General features: G+C 31.9%; 2 protein-coding genes across 2 annotated transcripts in view; one reads left to right on the forward strand and one right to left on the reverse strand.

Annotated features, from left to right (window-relative positions):
• The window catches only part of LOC139524974 (glutamate receptor ionotropic, NMDA 3A-like), a 70182-nt gene extending 60716 nt beyond the window's left edge, over positions 1–9466 (forward strand). Inside the window, exons 7-9 of the mRNA XM_071320147.1 lie at positions 3925–4044; positions 5273–5349; positions 7661–9466. Of these exons, the coding sequence (XP_071176248.1) occupies positions 3925–4044; positions 5273–5349; positions 7661–8507 (1044 nt within the window). The 3' untranslated portion in view covers positions 8508–9466. The remainder of the gene's footprint in view (positions 1–3924; positions 4045–5272; positions 5350–7660) is intronic.
• A 4119-nt stretch (positions 9467–13585) lies between these two features.
• LOC139524981 (glutamate receptor ionotropic, NMDA 3A-like) overlaps positions 13586–25516 on the reverse strand; it is a 45076-nt gene continuing 33145 nt past the window's right edge. Inside the window, exons 3-9 of the mRNA XM_071320154.1 lie at positions 23600–24629; positions 21950–22074; positions 20875–21028; positions 20020–20313; positions 18938–19057; positions 16366–16433; positions 13586–14543 (exon numbers count right to left, since the gene is read on the reverse strand). Of these exons, the coding sequence (XP_071176255.1) occupies positions 13691–14543; positions 16366–16433; positions 18938–19057; positions 20020–20313; positions 20875–21028; positions 21950–22074; positions 23600–24629 (2644 nt within the window). The 3' untranslated portion in view covers positions 13586–13690. The remainder of the gene's footprint in view (positions 14544–16365; positions 16434–18937; positions 19058–20019; positions 20314–20874; positions 21029–21949; positions 22075–23599; positions 24630–25516) is intronic.

The raw sequence follows: 25516 nt of genomic DNA on the forward strand, positions 1-25516 counted from the left end.
TCTATTAGTTCAGTAATTTTCGTGTCTGCCCTTCCATTATGTGACTGAAGAAAAAATTCCAAAAAATAGGTAACAATTGTATCGAAAAGAGAAAATCGAGTGCACCTTTTTATGTTAGGGCGTGTTTGAGTTGAGTATTTAGTCTTGATATCGTTCAAAGTAAGAATATTTCATACATCGTCTCGCTTCAGATTCTATCATTTTTATATATTAAAGCTACAGGTTGACTTTATAACACAAAAAAATAACAGTACTAATATTAACCGAGGAAAAGGAAAAGATGCGAATGAGAAACAATGTTATATGTCATGGATTTATATGTCAGTGGTTTGAATCAGAAGAAATATGTAGAAGAAAGTAAAATAAAATATTGTATCGCAAGAGAAAATGATATATGTTACTGCGAGCAACTAATCCTATATCTGTGTTTGTTTTGTTTATAGCCTATTGAATTTAGAGATTAAATACTTTAAATTCGGACGAGCATGGCGAGGGAGAATTTAATATAATTTTTTTTTGATTGATGAATTCATAATTTTTCTCGTGAATTTTCTAACAGGGAGAACGTTATGACTGGACCGGTTAGAAAATAATTAATCGTGAAAATATTTATTCATTTTAATATTTTTTTTTATTGATTTACTGTTTGTTCTTACTATGTTGCAAGCACCAGATAAAACCTAAAAATGTTAAATAAATAAAGCATAATATCCAGTTAAGATCAGACAGTAGATTGTTTATTCTTACAAGTAAATACGTGGAGGCAGTTTATCAAAGGGAGGCTTGAGCCTACACGTTTATAATTCATGTAACACCTGCTCGCAACTTCAGACTGATATAATTGCTATCCCTATACAGTCAGACTTCTAATTAAATATTGGAATTATCGGAAGCTATACATTATTTGCTACATGTTATGTATATAGGAAATGTGGTTCAGCGACAAGAAACATAACAACAAATGTTGTTAACAATACTAGTATCTAAAAGTATTGAAATATGTATATTTATCACGGTACCTTTGTATTTGGTTTGTGAGAATAAATATATACATAGTAAATATAATCTATCATATGTGCTCGCAATTAGAGGAATAAGGCCCGACGAAGGTTGTTGGTATAATGTCATGCAATCTTCAACTAATATCGATAACTGTGTTTTAGAGTAAACATCACACGTTAACATAATAAACGACGTGATTTTATGCAATATCAAAACACATTTTTAAAGCATCGCCTTGCAAGAGAAGTCAGCTAATATTTACGTCCCGTTTCAAAATACAAATTAGAGAACTGAACTTTATCCATAAAATATACCAGAGGCCAAAAAAGAGAGATGAAAGATGCTTATTCGATTTGAACATATCAAGTATCTGCGAAACATTTATTAAGGGTATGTTCATCTCATATGTTTTATGATTGTGTGTTTGTTTTTATTCTAAATTGGCTAGAGGTATAAGTAGAGGGTTGAGATCGCTCAGAGCATGATTAACACCGCCGCATTTTTGCGCCTATTCAAAGTCAGGAGACTCTGGCCTTTCTTAATCTTGAATATTCTTAAAAACATTTTTCATTTATATGTTATTGAGTTAAGTATGACGTCCCTTTTCTCTGAATTTTTATATTTAGAGCCAGGTTGAGGCCGCGTCCAAGTGCAAGATTTTTCGCTGTGTTTAAGACCCATCAGTGGACTTCTGCTCTCCTTTTGGGTTGTTGTCTCATAAAATTCTCCATTTCCAATCTCAATTTCATTGCGTAACGTTCAACCAACCTAGGATGTCGTTCGTAAGTTTCTAAGGGATAATTCAGCTTCACCATTTAACAATCTGGGTTTAATAGCTTCATTGTGACAATCAAGCCGCTATCAAGAAAATCATGGTAGGAAACTGAAGCCTCGAATATCGTTTCAACTTGGAGATATATACTCCTAATGCAAACACGGTTGAATATTTGCTACATAGAAATGGAAAGGTCACAATAGTAAAGCTGAAATCATTTTTGTGTCGTAAAGATTTGTTCTGAACCGACGCTCAATGTGAATTTTTATATGAAGCTACTTTACTGTATATAAACAACGAAACTAGTCGACAAGACGCGAAGCACAGTATATGCTGTAATACTTGTGTCAGTGACCTTTTTGTTAGAATCATAGCGATTTGTTTTACAGACTATGATACTCGGACAAGATACTTACTTATATCTAAGTTTACTGTTTCTTTTTTTTTAGAAAACAAAGCAGGATTAACTCTTTGAATTTGTCTTTTTAAGTTTGAAATAGGGAATAATTGTGTAAAGCGTAAAAGTCAAATGTTTTAATACTACTGTAAGATAAAACAGTCTTAAATTGTATGTACTCTAACATGTCTAAAAGTTCAACTAACAATTGAAAAAAACAATGTTGATATAACTTTACCAATAATTCGTTTAGACATCCTTAAACAGATTTAAAGGACAATTCCAACACTTTCTCTTACTTAGTATTTTATAAATGGTTTAGTCGTCAAAAGCTGTTGAATACCATTTTGTTCCTTTAGTTTGAATAATACTTTCAGTTCCATCTCTTTTTTAGTATGGACATTTTATTCTTTGTGGGGATATGACTGACTCCTTTGAACCCTTTTCCCAAAAGCTAAAATTTATCGTTATCACGGAAACCTATGAGTTTAAATCTGTATACATCTGGTCTTACTCCTAAGTGATGTATAGTGTCCTGTAGTCGTCTATACACCTTTTCTTGGGTATTTGGTAAATAAATAACTCTTTTAACATACCAAGTTTATTTTTTTGTTCGTCAGACGTTCGTTTCGTCTAAAAAAAATGTTTTACCAGTGACGCTCAAATGAAAATAGTAAAAGAATAAATAAAGGAGGTAATGGAAGCGCTTTGCAAATCCCCAAATTACAAAGATTTTACCAAATACAGCTGATGTAATCTTTCCTTGGATAATTGATAAATGTTTCAGTGGCAATATATCACATCTTCTTTTTTGATTTTTAGGTATTTAAATATCCGATTGTATGTGTGTCTTTCAAAGTTCTTTCACTTATTTTGGTATTTAATCAAGCATTAACTCTCTTCAGACAATTTCTGTCATTAATTGAACTCTTTTCTTGTTCAAAGGATCCTGTTGACGTTTCTAAACACAGACAGCAATTCCAGTAAATCGACTCATTTCTTTCTGTCTAGGTTTTCCTTGTATATAAGATATCAATTGTGTTGGGTTTTTTTCAAATCTCAGAAACCGCTTAATTTGAATAATGACCTTGACTCATATCTTTGAAAAGAGAAAATGTATACGATTGAGTTTCCCAATGATAATGAAATTCTAAAAAAAAAAGCTAATGAATTGAAAGTTTCAAGCGACTGTCATACAAGTGAGGGGTTGAGCTAACTATAAAACCAGGTTGATTCCACCATTTTCTACACAAGAAAATGCCTGTAACAAGTCAGGAATATGGCATTTGTGTGATGTGTTTGATCTTTTGATTTTGCCATTTGATTAAGAACTTTCCGCTCTGATTTTTTCTTTGAGTTAAGTATTTTTGGAATTTTACTATTTCCCTTTATTTTCCGTTTATGGACCCATGTTTAAATTTTTGATGTATATTGAAATTTGTCTCCTCTAAAAGAGAGGCGAATGTACCAAAATGGCATTCAAACTCACAAGTCGAACACAATCCTGACAATACAATAGCTAAAAAGGAAAGCAGCAAACAGACAAACAATAGCACTAATTCGGTAGGTTATTTACTTGAAAAATGAGACGAGATTCTCGTTACGATAATTGGAACTTATATCGTCATCTGTGAAACAGATATTCCATATCGACCAACGACCTAAATATCATAAGATATTCAAAATTTATAGGCAGATCTATAAGATCATTTAAACAATGAAAATCTGTATTGTTTTCTTTTAATTTTAGAGACTGCACAGAATAATCACAAGCGCAGAACTTGTTTCAGCACACGAATCAGCAAGAGAAATGCTCGGGATAGTGAAAAATAGGGATTTCAGCAAACTTTTTATGAAAAGCACAATACGAGTAAGTTTAAATCGTCAATAGTGCCGAAACTAATCACAAAAGAGTCGACTAAATAAACTCATCACAGACCCCCAGGATTGAAGTTCTACATTTGCGCCAGCAGCGCATCTCGTTCACAAAAGACTCACCAGCGACGCTCGATTAAAAAGGAATTTAATCTATTATGATATAATCTCTGGAGATAATTCAGTCTGCAGTTTCACGAAATATTTATTTACATATAGTGTGTTCCTTTTTTACATTCGAAAGTCTGTTCTGACAAGCAACTATACACAATGTTTTAGTTTTTAATTTGGAATCGTATTGAATGCAATGTGTATACAAATTTTCAGTAGCACTCATGACAGCACGTCATTTCTTCATTCTTCAATGGGTACTATTTTTTTTTTAAATAAACCAAAAAGAATATCAAACATTTGATAGGTAGACGATTCTAGCCAAATATAAATCTATTTACCCTTTAATCATTGCCATATATTAAAATTACTTATGTATCGGCAATATATATATATATAAATGTTTTTATTTGTTTTATAATTGAAAATCTACCTTCTTTACATACTCCGCAGAACATTGAATTAAAAACATTTTCTTTCACTATATAAACTGTAAGCAACTCAACAATAATACTATAACATACTAATTGATAGTATTATGAAAAGTTGTCAAAGGTACCAGGATTATAATTTAATACGACAGACGCGTGTTTCGTCTACATAAGACTCACCAGTGACGCTCAGATCAAAATAGTTATAAAGCCAAACAAGTTCATAGTTGAAGAGCATTGAGGACCCAAAATTCCGAAAAGTTGTGCCAAATACGGCTAGGGTAATCTATTCCTGGGATAAGAAAATCCTTAGTTTTTCGAAAAATTCAAAGTTTTGTAAACAGAAAGATTATATAAATGACCATACAATTGATATTCATGTCAACACCGAAGTGCTGACTACTGGGTTGGTGATACCTTCGGGGACGAAACGTCCACCATCTGTGCCATCGACTACTGGGCTTGTGATATAACACACGTTACACGATATTGAGGTAGATATTACCTTTCTACGCAATCTATAGTTTGTGGTCAGAATTTAATAAAAGTGTGGTGTTTTTCCTTCTGATGTTCAAACTATGTATTTCAATGTTTTGGATAATTGAAATGAATCGTGCGTTCACCACACATATATACAAAATATCTCAACAAGTCAGATGTTTTCTTCTCTCTTTATTTCAGAAAAGCAGACTAGCAGACTTAGCAAAAACTAAGAGACTGAATAGACACTTCTTAGACATTGTGGAAAAAGCCAAATGGTAATAATTATCAATTATGATACACCTAACAATATATGAATAACTACCGGTCTTGTATCTTTTGTTCATTGATATCAAGATTGATTATCCGGATAACATTTAGTAAAGAATAACTATAAATATCAAACAAATAAATTGGACAGAAAATATCTACGTTAAATGAAACTATAATTAAATTAAATTGAATGGAATTAATAAAATGAACGGTACCAATTTTCTTGCAAAATAACATGTTATATCAGATTTGATTTACTCATAGCTGACAGAAAAATGGTGGATGAAGGATAAGTTCATTGTTTGACTTTCTTTTAAAAACTAAGACAATATGATTTTGGCCACGATTAAAAATTCTAACAAACAAACAAACAAACAAATAAACACAACAAAACATTTTACATCGCTAATTTACTTACACCTAAGCCCTTACGTTCTCCGGAGTACAAGTCTGCCTCAACACATTTGTTTGTTCTTCTAATAAAATCAAAACTCAAAAGATACTTTTTTCAGATACCAAGTACATGTTAAAAAAAAAAAATTGAAGTATTATTTCATTATAAAGCGGTAGTCAAATACATGAAAGAATAAAAGAAGTTTAAGAATGTGTCAATTCGCATCTCACAATTTAAAATGTTAAAAGACAAAGGTGAATGGTTCAAATCTAACGTCATATTTTTCATATAAAGTAATTTTATTTAGTTACTGTTATAAATACTATCAGTATACGCCATGTATTTCATTAATTACAGGTTATTAGTCAAGCGTATTCACAAACATAACATAGTTCCGGGTTGAATCTGGTAAAATAGAGATAACTCAGATATAAACATGTTCTTTTTCCATTACAAAAACATCGTACGTCAATCTAATACGTCCGTTACTCAATTAAGGTGGGATCGACGTCTCTATAAAGATATTTTAGAAATGTATTAACACTTAATTTGGTACTCACAATAGTGACGTTCAGAGTTAAAGTTTTTTTATTTTTTCATCCATAGTCTTTACTTGAGTGAATCATCTAATGGTATTGCATCATTTGCTCAAAGGTATTATTCCATAGTTTTGTGTACTTATTGCAAATAACATTCATAGAATTTTCAAGTTAACTGGTACAAGTTTGAAAATTTATGAGGTACTAAGTACTAGTTTTTTTTTCGATATAGTCCTCACGATGCATTTAATTTTCCATATGACGTTAAACAGCCACGTTTCATCATAATCATGTTTAAAATATGATTTTGGAAATGACAAAATATTACTTTTTGAAAATAAACACAATTTAATTTGTTAATTGCAATTTGTGTCCATGTACAAACGCATATATCAGCTTTTGCATATCATGAAATGTTTTAATATGATAAAGTTATTACAGAATTATATAAATAATTGTTATATTATCACTGCAAATCAATGTAGTTTGCACTCCATTTTAATCTATACCAATATGTTACTGCTATACACAATATGTATGCACAAGTATATGAAATAATATTATCATTGATTAAATTACTCTTTTCCATAGATTATGCACAAATTTAGTTTAGAAAATATAACATATATTAACACATATATATTGCATGAACCATTCACGCTAGATATTAGGTTGAATCAATAAATGAACAAGAAAACTAAAAAATAATGGAAACATTCGTGGTTCGAATAAATTTAATGAAATAAGAGATATTCAGTGGCACCAAGAGGAGATGCTTATCCCTTTTTTGATCTGTGGTAAAACCCTTGTTTTGCTATTTGGAACCCTTACAAATAAATATAACACTTTTTACAATTGGGGCGTCCGATTCGATCTGCTCGTTTAACCCTTATCAAGAATGCTTTAAAACAAAACTTTGAATGGCAAGATTACATTGACGAACGTATAACCGAAATAGGACATACAATAATAACAATGAAAGTATTGAAAATATACTAAACTGTATCGTTATTCCAAGTAAAAAGGTGTTGACAGGTAACAATATTGTTATGGCTATTAACAGAAAACGGAATATATTCATATTCGATTGTAAATGATACTTTTAGAAAAATTAAAAAAAAAAAACATTACCTATTGCGACAATAAAATATGCCTGACGGTTGGTTCAACTTCAACGTGTCACATAGGTCACGAAGATTGTGATGGAGACCATACACATTCCGATAAGGAGATCAATTTAAGATGTTTGTTACGAAACATTACAGATATTGTATCGCAAAATTTTGCTTCTAACGGGGGGCAGTCCAAATTGCATGTGTGTCTTAAACTTAAAATTAGTTTTAAATCTTTCATTGTTTAATTGTCTAATAATTCTAATTACAGGATGCAAGAAATGAAAGTGAATAATTTATTTGGAGATGATTCTCCAATTTCAGCAACACCTTGTATCACAGAAATTTCTCTCAAGGATTTGTGTTCACAGATAGATTTTGATGCGTTAAAAAGTCAAGCGTTGGACGATTATGAAATCACAGAGGAAAACGAAAATGAGGAGAGTGATGATGATGATAATGAGGACGATGAATCTTCGAGTGATAAACAGTGTTCTTTCTTTTTACCCGAACCAATTAGGTCGAATAGGTCTTCATTGGCCAGCAATAAAAGACTAAGTGACGCATCAAGTGCAAAAAGACTAAGTGACGCATCAAGTGCAAAAAGAACAAGTGTTACATCAAGTATAAAAAGTAAGAGAACTAGTAGCGTCTGTCAAGATGTTCCAGAAATTCATGTGAATAGTGATAATATAATTAACGAGTATAATGAAATGTTTCCCAAAAAACGAAAAGAACCGTCGATTCCGAATGGGAATTTACATTTTGCCAACAGTTATACAATAACAGATTGTAGACCTATTTATGATGACACAAATGAGGAAGAAACGTCACTTTTACGACATCATAACTTTAACAAATCACCATCAATGCCTTCAAAAAATCGATATCAATATAAAAATACTAAAAAGCGGAAATCCTGGCAGGAAACCAGTGTAGACGATATCGATATCGCCGATATACAATACGATGAAATAACTAAAGATGACCTATTATTAATGTGGAAGGCTTCAGAAATGGAACTAAATGCAAGGCTTCAAAAGGCTCTCAGGGAAAAATCAAGGCTGCAAAGACTTCTTGTCGATCTAGATACATCTCAAGAACCAACCCCAGTATAATATATGCATTCATTCATTTCATTACAAAATTACAAAATTACAAAATTACAAAACATAATTATATAAGAATTCCGTTTCTATTGGTAGTCTTATTAAACAATTTTGTTTGCCAAATTCAAGAATGTCAAATCTTTTTCTCTTTTTTTAATTTTTCGAAAAACTAAGGATTTTCTTAAACCAGGTACTACAGCTAAATACCTTAGCCGCATTTGGCACTACTTTTTGGAATTTTAGATCCTCAATGCTCTTCAACTATGTAATTGGTTGGCTTTATAAATACTTTGATATGAGCGTCACTGATGAGTCTTATGAAGACGAAACGCGCGTCTGGCGTACTAAATTATAATCCTGGTACCTTTGATAACTATTTCTCATAATATAGTAAACATTATGACACCTTAATCAAATATTCTTGGGCATTTAGGTTTACGGGTAATATTTTGTAACACATATAAATACATATCCCTTTGAAGTCTTGTAGTACAATGCTCAACTTAATCAAACCGTATATGCGTATGTACCTTCATCTCCAAATGACAAATTGTATTTCTCAAAAAAATAGCTCATTTAAATGCATTTTTATTCGATTTTTTACACCTTCGATTGAAATGATTGAAATTTGCAAGATATGGGTTGACTGTCACCTTGGTTTAAAAGTATGGATAAACTGACTTTGGAACTAAAAATCATATTATTGTTAACCATTTATCATATTTCAATGGAGGCAGTCTTTTGTATTTAGTCTTTTATAAAATTCTCTGAATGATGTACCTACGTAAGGAACAATTTATATCATTTTATTTAAAAGTAGACGGCTTTTCGGTGGAGGTCGTTATCTGCATTTTATAACCTGTTTCCTTCATTTAAGTTAACTTGGGACACATTAATCACTCTTTGTAAATATTAAACATATGACGTATGCAATCTTGTAATTAAACTATCCATGTAAATCTTTAAAATTAATTTTTTGTACTGATTACTGGTATATCTTCCGTCATGGTGTCCTCAGAGGATATAAAACCAGACAGTGTAAACTATAGTTGTTTATTTTGACTAACTTATTCAGGAAATGACCGGTCTCTAGTAGATTTGCTTATCATAATATTCTAATTTCTGCGCAGTTTTAATCGAGATACTGATACTGTACCAGATGTATTCATTTTACGTTCTTAATTAGCGTTGTTACACGTATGATTCGTTAAGAATATGTTTTATGATTCAAAAGTTAAAGAAAGACAACACTTTTCAATGATTACATTGCTCGGTTTATAAATCAGAATTATCTTTCTTTGGTTTATTATCAAACAATACTGGAATTGAGAAATACCCGGATTGTATGCTGTCTTGTACTATATTGGCATATATGACAGGTTTGTTGTGTTTTTATTTCGTTTATCTTTGTCCTTTCTGAACTTTCCTTCTCTTTTTGAAATGTCGACAGATGAACACTCCAACTTCGTTGATTTTGGTTTTTTTCCTTTTTTGAGACCCGTGAAATAATTTTGTTTGCAAAATTGTGCATGCATATTCTGTAGGTATTTTCAGTTAAATTTTATAAAGTTGTTGTGTTAATTCTATTTTTTGCTGCCAATAAACTTTACAAAGGCATAATAGCAATACCAGCAGACTAAATCAGTTCCAGATTTAGTATATCTGTACGGTTCCTTTCAATGTATTTGTGAATGATATCATCACTAGTAATAATCACTCGATAATATGATATCATTTAATAATTTGTTTATATAGTTGTTTTATTTTCGAATGTAATTCCGATAATATAAAGAAAGTGTCCAAAGTGATTTCTCTTGCACGTTCTATGTACCTATTTGGTCATGATTAAACCAAGGCAGGCTGAGTATTAAACTAAATTATAAGCTCATAAAAGTATATAAATGCATTTAGGATCCGCATTCATGGGCATTATTAAGGTCCTTCTGGTCATATAACTCTTTAACTATTTCGGTTCGTAATTACCCTTGTCTCCATATATTCGGCTTCGGACAATCTTGATGAAGGAAAATTCAGAAAAGCTCATCGAACGCATCATTTTATATGGTGTTTTTTTATTTTCTGATTTTTTTTTACAAAACACGGGATGATTTAGAACTTGAACTATTTTATTTATGCCTTGTTTATAACATTATTTGAGGACTACGACTTCGATTTTTAGGTATTGGGATACATTATGAAGATATGTAACACGATATATTAATACCTAGTTTTTTATATTGGTTTTATGTGTGTTGTTGATTTACTATGACTTTAGCATGTCCCTTTCTAACATTTATGACAGTGGGTCGAGACAAAGGAAGATTACTCATGAAAAGCAAACAATGGACATCACGGAATGGAATAACGAAAATAACCAATGCAAAATTATAGGAATTTAGCGATTACTGCCAATAGTCAGCTTCAGATAAGAAATTATGAGTCAGAAATACAGAAACCATGGTTAATGAAGACTAACGTCACATCCACAGTTTTAACTTAACTAATATCGATATTATCTCTTATTGTTTTAGGGACTGAAGTGAAGCGTACACAAATAACACTAATCAGATAAAAGGAAGTCGTTTTTATACATTAACTACTAAGTAACTTACTGTAAAACACGTTATGACGTTTTGTATAATGATGTAAACTTGATTGTTCTAATTTTCCCATATAAAAATATTTTTCTTAACTACAGGTTCAAGAAATACTGACAAAGGTGAAATAAATGTATTCAATTGAAGTTATTCGAGAGTTTGCAATTAACCAATTCACATTATGGCTGTTCGAACTTTACCTTCGGATCATTCGATTCGTGATTACATCCAATGTAAGATGAAGCTAACTCTTGTTTGATCGAATTTTCAAACGACCAATCACGTCGCAATAAGTACGGGGGTTCATGTTTTTACACAATCTGACTAAGGTTTAAAATACAGATCAAAACTTTCATAAACGTTTTTACGAGCAATCCTACGCCAATTGTCCCAACCTGAAGTAAGCCGGATTGGAGTTATTTTACTGTGTAAACTTTACGATAAAATATCACATTGTATTGGCTTTCTCAAAAGCATTTGTTTATTCAGATGTACATAAAAGAACACGTTTTGCTTCATTTAACTTGTTGGGACAAAGTAAGTTAATGTAAAAGGAAAATTTAGACGTACGACTAATGGTCCACCTTCTTGGACAGGTTGACATTATTATTTTCAGAAAATAAAACGTCGATTGCAATACGCAAAACGATTGTCGTTGATACTTTTTTTATGGCATTGACAAACGATCCCATTAAACAAATAATACTTTTTTTAGTTCAAACTTATATTCTTCAATCAAATAAAATACATTATCTTTGCTACATAAATACCAAAAGCCCAAGATATTTCCTGCAACTGTGGTGCACAGGGTATTTAGAAAGCAAATGTGTGGGATAAATTAAGCAACTGGACTCCCACAACGTAATGAAGACTTTGTCATGGCATTTGCTGACTTATTCATTTTCAGATTCATTATAAAATTTAATTCGACTGTTAAGGTACATAAAGTTTTACAAAAAAAAGAAACTATATATATATATACGATACAATGGGTTAATCGAAAAGGTTTAAGTTGTAGAAAACAGACAACACCTCCTTTGTAAACCACAATGACAAATAGACAATAAATATACATAGCTACATGGTAAACTAAACATTGGACAAAATGAAACTAACCAAAACCTTGCCCCGGACGTGTTAGTTGTTCTTGCTCCACTAATTGAACCATTTGTATTTCGTAGAAAGAAACAATTCAATTATAAGTCATATTTGGTCATGTGACAATCGTGATAAAGGGAATGGGCTTGTAGATACAAGTGTAACATACCCGCATACATCTGAAACACAGATATTCCAATCGGTCTACCAAATCAAGACTGCGATCGTAAAACTCAAAACTGTCAAAGAGATGACATTACCTTAAAGCACCCTGCGTTTAATAGCTTTCTTGAAAGCATCAACCCGCTTTCAAGATGCATCTGATTCACACAGACGCTAAGGTATATATATAGTTTCACATTTACTTTGAAACAATCTAATTAGTTGATAAAATTGAAATTTATAATTTGGAAAGAAGTGAATAGATTCTTGTTAAACACATACATAAACGGCGTTGTTGAACTAGAGGCGTTGATTGTCGAAATACACATCTGGTGCAGAAAAATTGGTATCGTTTATGTTATTGTGAGATGTCTGGTTGTTCGTGAAACCACTTGTTGCTCGCTCTAGATTCATAGCTTATCGGATGTATAAATTGTAATATAATAATATTCTCAATTGCAAGCACCTTTGAAACGTCATTAACTGGTCATTGTGGTCAGCTCATTTCTATTTTGTCTCTATTAGGTTTTATTGATATGTGTCGATTCTTTTTATATCATGTAAATGTGTATTAATTTCCTTACACCATTGTGTCATTGAGATTGTATTAGTTGTTTTCAACAAATTGATATGCATGTTCCTTTGCTTATCATACTTATAGGAGTCAAGTGCAGTGCCCAAACATAAACCGAAATAATAACAGATGATCTTAGATGTAAAAGAAAGGCATACAATTTTGCGTTTAAATCCATTCAGAGGAGATGTAATAGCTACATCTTCAAACAGGTATTCAACTAATTAAAACAAAATACATGTAGAGTTCTTGATTGCAACAGACATATACAATGATTTGAGAAATAATTCATTGTGCTTGAATTTCAACTTTAAAATCATTTAAATCTAAAGCACCCGTGAATTATTTCTCAAATGATTTTTTGAGATAAATGTTTGCTGTTCCCGTATAAATTTACATAAAAGACAGTAAACTAAAGAATAACAATGGTGTAACGATTAAATGATTTACAATAAGATCATCTTACTTTTACGTTAAAAAATACTGTGAGACTGTTTATTCAAAATGCGTAGGATTTTCCCATCATCATGTATAATTCTATGAAAGTGTTGCTTGTCATTACGAAAACAGAAAGCATATCATTCTAATATAAGATTACATACAGTATTTGGGTAAAAAAACTAAATTTCCCCATCATAATAATTAACGATGCTAACTTTGTAAAACAGTATTTGTTTTATGATTCTATAACAAACCACAACACTATTTTATTAAAATAACAAATAACAATGTAGAAATGAATATAATCACTTAAGACTCTATCACAGTTTCGTGCATAATAACTTTTTCTTTTTGGAGAGAGTTCTTGTTGGCTCCTCTGGATCGTCCGACTCAACTATAGCCAACAAACATTTCAAATGATTGTTTTGTGACTGAAGTTTATTAAGCTTAGTTTGGAGTTCTATTTCTGAACGTTTCCATAGAACTAACAAATCTTCCTTTGATAAAGCCTCTACTGCGCATTCATCGAATACTGTTGTTGAATGGCGTTTAAATTGAGCTAGAGCGTGTCTACGTATTGTGGATTTAACACGATTATCTTTTAACTTAACCGATGAACTATAGTAACATTTTGATTTCGAAGATGAAGTAGGTTTGTTTGGTTGAGGTGCTGCCACGGGTAAAGTAGATGGTTCATTTTCTCGTTCTAATGTAACTTTTTCTGTTTTCTTGAATGTACTAAACTTTCTGTTACGCTTTTTATCGCTTTCGTGATTACGTCGCGCCAGATGAGACGAATCGGAATGAGATAGCTGAAGTCGTTTTTTCTTTATGACGTTTAATTCAGCAGTTGCACTGACATATTCGCTGGATATTGAATGAAGTTTGTGATCCCATAAATGGTTAACCTGTAAGTGTTGTTTATCTAGGTTGGTGTCCGAATTGTTATGATGGAGTGTAAAAACATTATTCTTTTCCTGAATATCTTCAGGTGAGCTTTCTTCCGTTGAATCATTGAAAAAAACATCATCAAACTCCTGAGATTCTATTGGAAATGTCATTTTCCCATTATTAATTTCCTCCTCTTCTGAAATATTATAGAGTTTACCGGAGGAAGAAGTGGAGAATATAGCACTATCCTCATTACATAATGAGCGATCTTCACTTGCAGACCTACAACAGGTAAAACTATGAATAACATCCGTCATTTAATACAGTTTGAAATGGAAAAACAATTCATTAGAAGCATATGCAATCATTTCTTAACAGTAAAGCATAAATTGATTTAACTAGAGATATTCATAAACTCAGTACAGTTTTCTGTCATAAAGTATCAAATAATGAATATTATAAAGTAATACAATATTCCAAAATAAATGAGGTGGAATCACAAATCCAATCTAAAGATCCTAACATGAACAAAACTAATCATAAGCAGCAATATAGATACTCGTATAAAGATAATATCATGCCGGTTTATGAATGTCGAACGCATAATACTATAACATTGGATTTTAAAATTACCCATCGAAATTGGGAGAGCCAGATGCTCCTGAATTGTTAGAAATATCATGTGCTTCCGACACTATTGTGTACACTATTATGTACAACAATGTTCAATAAGATTTTGTCGTATACAACATTTATTGAGGTAATCACTGGCCTGATCATTACAATTTAGTCACACTCAACACAGCTGTGATTATCAATGGTAGTTACAATTATTTCGTATTCGAAATTTTTGTGATTACCACTGATCATTACAATTGTGGTGCATTCGATAATGTAGAGATGATCACTGAATTTATTAGTGTGGTTCCAATCGACACCATCTTCGCTAGCCAAGGGTTACGATCCACTCCCTTCATCTCCACTCTTGGCAGAATGAGTAAGACCCAGGATAATGATTTCTATTGGTCGAAGTTGTAACTGGCTGCATCCAATCAAAAGGCGCCTATAACATGATCACGTGTAGATGTGGAAAATGTAGGTAACAATTACCACGAGCTGATTGTGCAACAAGTCCAAATCCCCCAAAACATTCGACGATATTTAGTGACAATTTAAATGTTCCTAATCAACTAATATAAGTTCCTGTGTATGTTTCTTGCAAAAATGTTTGAATGTCAACGAATATTTTTCGTTTTCTGCTTCAACAAGTTTGTAGACTCTAGACGATAACGTGTTTTCACCGTCAGACTGAAGAGAGTTAATGTGCTACCATTGGTCAGGAATAATGTATTTGAAATGGGCGACTTATGCAACCGAAGGTTGGCGCAATATTGTTATCACAAATGTTGGCTTAATCAACCAAGGATGGGGAGGAGGCGAGTGGATCATAACTCTTGGCTGGCGACCATGATTCGACACCGTCTGCTGTACAACGTGGTTAACGACTTATCAAATGTGGTGAAGGTCATAACGATTTAACTTAATTTACCCTGGAGTTTTAAAACCTTACTCCACTCTTATAAATGTTCCTCAACCATCTCATCCAAAAAATGGTCAAAGATTCCAAACTTCACTTAGTACGCTTGATAGGCCGTTTCAGGAGCATAAAACTCATTGGTAGTATTCGATTGAATGCTCAAAAATGATCAGCACAAATACTGATATGTGTCTTTCGGTTTTGGTTTGTAACCAGGATTTGTTTTCCCTCAATCGATTTATGACTTTTGAACAGCGGTATACTACTGTCGCCTTTCAACGATAAGTTTTTTTATAACTTGTAATTAACCTGTGCATTATTTAAATAGAAATATTAATCCATTCGACCCAACGTAGTTGTTTTTATATTGTGAACTGTGACATCCATTATCAATGTTATCCAGTTCGACACTTAAACTGTTGATTCTCAGATAAGATGGGTTTGTAGGCACGAAATCAGATCAACATTCTTCCGTCTATGAGATGTTTTTTATTGAAAACTTTTCATCTGTCAATTATGAATCGTATGAAATGATTCAACAAATAATATAAAATATAAGTAACCAACCTCAACAAAATATCAGTCAGGTTCATAAATTTTAAACCTTTCCGGGGTGCTCTTTGGACTGCTTTTTGCTATAAAAAAAATAAAAATGGACAGGTCATATAATGTATTTTGTATGTTATTTAACATTTAAAACTGACTTTCAGTCAGTTTAATTGAAGTCTGGAGCTGGCATGTCAGTTAACTGCTAGTAGTCTGTTGTTATTTATGTATTATTGTCATTTTGTTTATTTTCTTTGGTTACATCTTCTGACATCAGACCCGGATTATTCTTGAACTGAATTTTAATGTGCGTATTGTTATGCGTTTACTTTACTACATTGGTTAGAGGTATAGGGGGAGGGTTGAGATCTCACAAACATGTTTAACCCCGCCGCATTTTTGCGCCTGTCCCAAGTCAGGAGCATCTGGCCTTTGTTAGTCTTGTATTATTTTAATTTTAGTTTCTTGTGTACAATTTGGAAATTAGTATGGCGTTCATTATCACTGGACTAGTATATATTTGTTTAGGGGCCAGCTGAAGGACGCCTCCGGGTGCGGGAATTTCTCGCTACATTGAAGACCTGTTGGTGACCCTCTGCTGTTGTTTTTTATTTGGTCGGGTTGTTGTCTCTTTGACATATTCCCCATTTCCATTCTCAATTTTATTTGTAAATTTTAAGTTAATATAAATACATAAATGAAACATTTATAGGTTCAATAACTTACAAATACCAAACTCCATCTTGTTACAAATAATTTCAATTTACTTCCGTAAAATAGTGTTCAGAAAATGAAAAAAAAATCATCCCAATAGTTACCCTCAAATATATGAATGATAAATTTCCATCTTTAAAATCTACACGCGAGACGGTGCATCTTTAACTTATTTGGTGCCCTGTTCATTCATGTCAAATAAAGAATTGTATACTATCTTTTAAATTAATTATCGCATTTTTTAAGCTCTAGAACAAAGGCTTTTGAGAAATGTAAATATCTTAGCAGGGATGAAAAACGGCTAATAAAATTCTGTTTTGTTAATGCATGGATAACTTTGAAACAATCTTCGTATGTAAACATATTTTAAAAGAAAATGATCGTGTTCTATTCAGTTTACAATAAGATCCAATCAATAAGTGAAGATTTGTGAAATTTTGACATTTTCGAAATTAATTACAGCCATTTTCTGGTTCAGAAGTCCCTTGGTCAAGGATTAAGGTAACAGACGCAGTTAATAAAATAAAAGAAGACAAACCGTTGGTTTTCCATCATTTGACATAGATTGTAAGCAGACTTTTCAGTCTTAATTTATCACTAAAATCCAAAAGAAAAAAGTACTTGACTCCAAACTCTTTTATCTTCTACTAAAATTCAATTAAAATCGCAACTTAACTGCTACTGTAGTTTAATATTATCTTATGAAGTATAAATATCAATACAAGGAATAAACAAAGAGATTTTGTTAGTAAATAAGAAAATTGACCTGTTCATTCATTTAAAGTTAAAAAATTTGATACTAACAAACGAAGTTTTGGGAAAAACCAGTCCGCTGTACAATTCTCGAAATTGTTTCAAAAAGTATCAACAGAACATTCACATGTCTTGAAATAATAATAAACATTATAGATTTCCGATCTATCAGTTTTAACCTATTTGTTCTGCAGTGAGTTCTGTAACTAATATATTTTATATGTAACTAATACGTAAAACGCTGCATATAGGGTTATTTATTTTGCTTGATGAAATTTACAACTCGTCAGGCAGTATACATCTACGAAAGCTACCTCTAATTGGAACCTATCTATATAAGAACTTGAAGACCATGGCATATTTCCAATATAAACCCCTATTACATGCCCACAAACACAAAACAAAAAATTGAAATGGTTCATTATCTGCAATTAATTTTTGGTCAGTGATTAAGGGTACAGACGCAAGAAATAGACTAAAAAGGGAAAAACTTTAGTTTTCCATCATTTGACATATGTTTTAAACAGACTTTTCGGTCGTTAATTTTTCACTAAAATCCAAAAGAAATAACCTCCTGACCCAAAAAATCTGTCTCTTCTTATAAAATCCCATAAAGATCGCAACTTAACTTTAGTTCAATATTATCTTGTGTATGCATTATTTAAGAACAGAATAAGGAATATGTAAAAACAAAAACAAAACAAGGTCGTAAATAATGAAATTCACTTTTTTATTTTGTCAAAGTTCAAAATTTTGATCTTAAAGAACAAAATTTCTTAAAAAGCCAGCTCACGGTAAAAATTCTCAATTGTTTCAAAAATAATCTCCAATTAGATGTCTTGAACACATAATAAACATTTATAGATTTCCGATCTATTAGTTTTAACCTATTTGTTCTGAAGTTCTGATACTAATATATTTTTTATGTAACTCATACGAAAAACACAGCTTATAGTGTTATTTATGTTGCTTGATGAAATTTTACAACTCATCAAACAGGACACGTCAATGAAAGCTACCTCTAATTGGAAACAATCTATATAAGAACTTGAAGACCATGGCATATTACCAATAACCCCTATGTCATGCTCACCCACAATTATCAAACAACGAAATGATTAATTACCTGCAATTCATTTTTCTGGAACATTCTAGTAAACTGTCGATCTTTCATTATCATCATCATTTCACGGGCTGTTTGTTGGGGTGACACTAATGTTTCACTCATAACAGTTCGATATAACCTCTGAAAAAATACGAAATAAGAATAGAAAAAAATATTATTGTACTCATTGCAGTACGATAATAGAGCTAACAATGCGATATAGTTATAGACAAAGTCTTCATTTTTTATATTGTGTTTTGTGTTTGTGTACTGCTAATTGTCTGTTTGTCTTTTTTTGTAGCTATGTAGTTGTCAGTTTATTATCGACTTGTGAGTTTGAATGTTCCTTTGGTATATTTCACTTCTCTTTTAATGTTGTTCTTATCACAATACCGGTACTAGATATTATCGCTGAAAATGATAAATAAAGCCATAAAAAATGTTTAACTCATAAAAGTACGACAAAAATGCAATAAAGGGAAAAAGTTAAAAAAAAATATTTAAATTCGCAACAATACTATATTTAACTCGTTCAAATGGCAAACCTATGCCATAGTGTTATTACTTATATTAAAAACAGGTTAAAAATGATAACAAAAGCTTCTGAGATTTGCTATAAATGGTTAAAAATTCAATTCAATAGAACTTTTCATACTGAATATGTTTAGTTCTGTTCTGCTATGGTTTCCGATGCTTTTTACAAATACTAGACTTTTTTATCACTATATTCGAGGGGGGCGGAGATTACGGCAGGCTTGTTAGTTGATATGCTCAAAATTTAGCTCAAACACAATAATCAAGTTATTACTATCTAGTGTTGATTTAATTGGTTCAATTTCAATTTAGATACTCATACCCTCTCAATGGCGGATTCACAGTCGCGAATTGTACACCTCAGATATCGAATATCGAATGTTCATTTCAGACTTTCGTGTATTTATATAAAATGTACATTGGACATGATTTAATGACCACGACCCAAAATAACATTTTTAGACAACTTTCAATTAATGAAAGAATGTGTGACTCACTTTTAACAAATATTTCCAAGTGAGGCATGTTTACTAAAATAAGATACCATAATTTTTACAAATAAAGTATACCTGATTGAAAAATTCTAGTGTTCGTCTAGATTTCCACCTACTGTCGGTCGCTTGTTTTCTGAGGTATGGCACCAAATATTTGAAAGCAGCATGTTCCCCGACTAACAGTAGAATCGAAAGAGCTAACCCACACACGAGCATAATAAACAGGCCCCCAGTCTGCTGAAGATCATATGGATTAACACTTTCCGTGGACATTTGTTCTTTACAGTCCCTGACCGACACGAATTTCTTTGTAATTGTCACTAAATATCCATTTTCTACATAATCCAAAATTAAGGACGATAGTTTTTCCTGTAAGAATAAAATACATTTCTCAAAAAAAATGCTTTGTACATGTTCGCCATTGTTCCTAATTGCATGCATTTTAATCCAGTCCTTGTTGTAACAAAAGCAAACAATTCATCGGAAGAAATGATAAAATGCGTAGTACATTTGGACAGTCATGATAAACGACAACATGTAAGTTTCAAAGCAGCTTGCATAATTTTGTTCAATGGAAAATATCTCAAAATGGCAGAAAGTATAATCGACCATAACATTGAGTGATTGTTGTTTGTTTAACGTCCTGAGACGAATATTCATGCATATCGTTGAAGAATTCGAAAATTCAGAATTCCGTTACTGAAATTCAATTTGTATGTTTAAATAAAGGCAACAGTAGTATACCGCTGTTCAAAACTCATAAATCCATGGACAAAAAACAAAATCGGGGTAACAAACTAAACAATTTTTCCATAAGATTTTTATTCTTTTATAAGAACATGCCGTGGTTCTTTCGAATATTAAAAATTTTGGGTTCGTCGCTGTATCATAATTATTGTCGGTCTGAAAGTTTACAAGATAAATACCTACCTCAAGCCATATGGATTTGGATGGCAACCCAAATGCATAGAAATTTTCACCGAACTCGCTACCAGAAAACTTGATGGTACATTTAGAATCAATCTCAGCCAATTTATATTGAAGGATTTGGGTATCATCAACATAAACATCATGTATACCCTTTCTAAAAGTAATAAATGTTTCGATGTTATTATATATTTTGTTCACTTCAATGTTACTAAACAAAACCTAGTTAATTAAATATGTGTGGAAAATGTTCTAGTAAAATGATGTCAGTAAAGATTTTTGTTATTTTCCTAATTTCTTTAAATATGGACAGTTTGTTGCTGTGAAGTTAAGTCCAATTATAGTATGAGCTCACGTTGAAAGTAACATTTAGTGTGTTTTCCTTTGATAATTTCGCAATGTAAAAATAACTTTTTTTGTTTCTTTTGTTGATCAAATTATATTCATATGGGTTTTTTCTAAGAAATTGTTAAATTGTCGATTTTTAAATTTAATCCTTTTGTTTCAATAATTTATAAAGAATGATCTTAATGTTTGTAAATATCAATTGTGCAAACCGATTTGTATCTTCAATCTAGTTCCTTCCGTGAAATGCAGTTCACAATTTTTCGAATATGATAAATAATTTGTACAAACTTTAAATTTTTTAAGTCATTATAATTCTTCGAAAAAACAAGAAACCATACTTGTATTAATATTTTGTTTTAACATTTTGTAATGATTTAAATTGACAAGGTGTATAAATTAATGGTATTTGTTTATACACAATTAAAGACATTAAGATGGTCATCTGTGTGTATCGATTATAGGTGTAACTGTGAAAAGAGTCGTTATAATAAAAAAAAACACACCAAAGGAGATTTAAAAAGAGACACAATTGTTATGCATTTGTTATTAAAATGATACAGGCCCCGGCTCATGGTATCTTTTTTACGAATCAACGTTGTCCATTTTCTCCTTTTTTGTTGTTTTACTATTGCCACTATCAGTATCATTTCTGGCTTCAATGCCATTGAATAATTGATATTTACCATACCATGAAAGTTTTGACATCACACAGTATAATTTTTACACTTACCTCAATCCTTGTAAACCTTCATCTAATCCACTCACAAAAACGGGCTTTGTTAACTTAGAATCTACTTTGTTTAAAAAATCAGCAACAGCACTTGTTTCAATCATTGCTATTTTCTTTGACTCAAGCTGAAAGGATAATTGAAATCATATCTCACTTTATGCCAATGTGTTTATTTTATTGGTTTCTTTTTTTTTTTCTTTTTTTTTTTGTATTTTATGCCCCACCAACGAAAGTAGAGGGGCATTATGTTTTCTGGTATGTGCGTCCGTTCGTTCGTCCGTTTGTTCGTTCGTCTGTCCGTCTGTCCCGCTTCAGGTTAAAGTTCTTTGTCAAGGTAGTTCTTGATGAAGTTTAAGTCTAATTAACTTAAAACTTAGTACACATGTTCCTTATGATATGATCTTTCTAATTTCAATGCAGTATTAGAGTCTTTACTACAATTTCAATGTCCACTGAACATAGAAAATGATAATGCGAGTGGGGCATCCATGTGCTGGGGACACATTCTTGTTCTCAATACTTTAATCTGTAGTTAGTCAAACTCAACATACAACTGATAAAAAGAAATTGTCCTCCGTTTCGTTTGTACAAGGTTAATTACCACACAATCTATCATGTCTAAACTACTTCTTCCCTGCATGTCAATATGCCAAACACGGCCTCAACTATGTCTTGTTGCGCATGTCAATATACCAAAAGCAGCCTCACTAATAGCATTTATTTTTATAATTCTATGACTTAATTCAAAAAAGAAGATGTGGTATGATTGCCAATGAGACAACTGTCCACAAGAAACCAAAATGACACAGACATTAACAACTATAGGTTGTTCATTAATTTGTTCATTAGTTAATTAATTGATTTACTAATGTTGTGTTTGATAGCTGACTTGCTAAACAATACACAACGTATGATTCAAATTGAGCTATGCATAACACGTGTTTCTGGCGTCATGTATGTAGAATACAAAAGTTTGAGTAAGACAAATATATAAAGCACTTATAGTTTTCCAGGTTTTTTTTAATTTAAGTTCATTATTGCTTTGGGTTAAGTATGCCGTCCATTTTCACTAAACACATTTTTTTAAGGGCCAGCTGATGCCCGCCTCGTGTGCTGGATTTTCGCGCTGCGTTTAAGATCCCCGTTGGGGGTCTTTAAATGTTATCTGCTTTTTGGTTGCGGAATTTTTCATCTATTCTACTTTAAGTCAAAATATTTATTAGATGGAATTTATTTTAATATGCTGTATTAGGATGGAGATAACTGTATAATATTTGTCACTAGTTAACTCAGTTAGCAGTAGTAAAATCTACAGTTTATGACCGCCAAGCTTCAAATACAAAACAGTTATCTCCTAAATAGAGATAAAAGAGGGACGAAAGATACCAGAGGGACAGTCAAACTCATAAATCGAAAATAAACTGACAACGTCATGGCTAAAAATGAAAAAGACAAACAGACAAACAATAGTACACATGACACAACATAGAAAATAACTGGCTGTTGCACTTGCAATTGGGATAAATGACTATACACTTATACTAGAGATAACTTGCTTTTAACATTTTCAATAGAGATAATTGACTGTTAACATTTACAATAGAGAGAAATATCTGTTTACACCAGAGAAAACTGGCTTTTTACACTTACTTGATTATCCTGGATACCAATAATGTCTTGAGTTTCATTCACAATACCGGCAAGATAAGCAGCAAGGTTGGCTGTATAACTGGCAACTATAAATATAGCCATCGCAGCCCATACATTCTGTAAAACTTTACTTGGCCAACCTTTTGGTGGCTTTGTAGAAACGGTATGACCAAACCACAAAGAAAATACCATTGTTAGTCCGGAACCTAAAGTATAGTTTTTGGCACGTTTTCTGGCCCATGGGTTTAAGCCAAAAGGACTATTCCATTCTAGTAATGATGTAGCTATACCAGTACCTATAGCACTAAGAATTACGAGTAACCACACATTGTCGTCAAAGGGTTTCAAGAATGCGACAATTGATGGATTAGTTATTTCTTTTTTCATAACTAATGAATAACCTGAGTAGTGAAAAGTTTCTGTAAATGATATTAATTTTGATCTTGCTGATGTAATGCTGAAGGCTCCAACTATCATATCTGCAACACCGGAAAGGATATCACCTACCATTCCGTTCATAGTATCGTTAATAAGATTACCATAATTTGTGTCATTTTCAAAATAAATTGCATAATCAAATTTGAGATCTTTCGATAGAACATCTAAAAGTTCAATAGCAATTCCACTACAACAATATATAGAATCTGAAGAATTTGTAAAACAATTATCAATAAAGGCACCTTTGGCAATCGGCTCGGTCTGTGAAACTAAACAACATGGTTTTGATGTAAAACAACTATCAACTCCATCAACTGGACCATGTATGAATACAAATGGCTCTGCAGGTCTAGTAACTACCCTGTGTCTTGGACTGATATTTTTTACAGGCCCAAAAATGGTATGACCGGGCCAGTAAATGGTATTTAAGGTAAATGTATCACTTCCCACGTGTCCTACATCCTTCCAGTGTGTGATGTTGTTTTTAACTTCTTTATTTCGTACTACATACGAGTAATTGGTACGACGTCCCTCTTCGTCAAACGAAAGACCTTTGTTTGAGGAATCATTATATCGTTTAGATGTAACATAGCTGAAATATAAACATGATTATACAGCAATTAAGGAATCAAATTTTTTAAATGACTTTCAATGGAAATATTCAAGGTCAGTTCAACAAAAGTTAATCTATTTTAGTGAACGTCTTTGTAACTTTGAAAATATGTCTTATTTTCTGATTTTTTATCCTCGGAACTCTTCAACTTCGAACTTAATCCTATTTTAAAAACTTTACTATTTCTTTCGTTACTAATGAGTATTTTGTGGACTAAACGCGAGTCTGGCGTACACCATTATAAGTTCGGTATCTTCGACGTTTTTGTTTGTTCTTGCATACTCGCATAGGAGTTAAAGTCATAAGAAACGAGTGACCGGTGAAAAATTATGTTCTTCCAATTCTTGAACCAATGCATACACACATCATAAACTTAGTCTTCTGTGCACGAATTTATCATTTTTTTCGTGTAAATTTCGTATAATCGTCAATTTTTTTTTCAATCGGTCAGTGTTGTTGTGAAAATATGGCAGGTAATTAAAGTTCGTGTTTTGAAGCCGATGTTTAACGATGGTCACCTGTTTGTCAACAATCGACAAAAAATAAACAAAAAAGCATGGAAAGAGAGCACGTGTTTAACATGTGTATTCAGATAATAGTTTATTTTAAGGACGTCCATGCGTATTGTGATCACCGGAGTTTTACGAGATGGGTTACACTGAGGTCACTTTGCATACGGAAAATATGTCGGGGGAATTGGTTGCTGGAAGCAAGCAATTAAAATAAAGTAAACTTCTTTTAAATATGAATAAATTAAAGAATTTTCTTCAGAAAAAAGTATATGTACATAAGTTTTATAATGAAAACTATCCATTGAGTTATAAAAAACATATGCATTATTTTTTTTGATTTGAGGTTTCTTATGA

This window comes from Mytilus edulis, chromosome 1, assembly GCF_963676685.1.
Source record: "Mytilus edulis chromosome 1, xbMytEdul2.2, whole genome shotgun sequence".
Taxonomy (NCBI): Eukaryota; Metazoa; Mollusca; class Bivalvia; order Mytilida; family Mytilidae; genus Mytilus; species Mytilus edulis.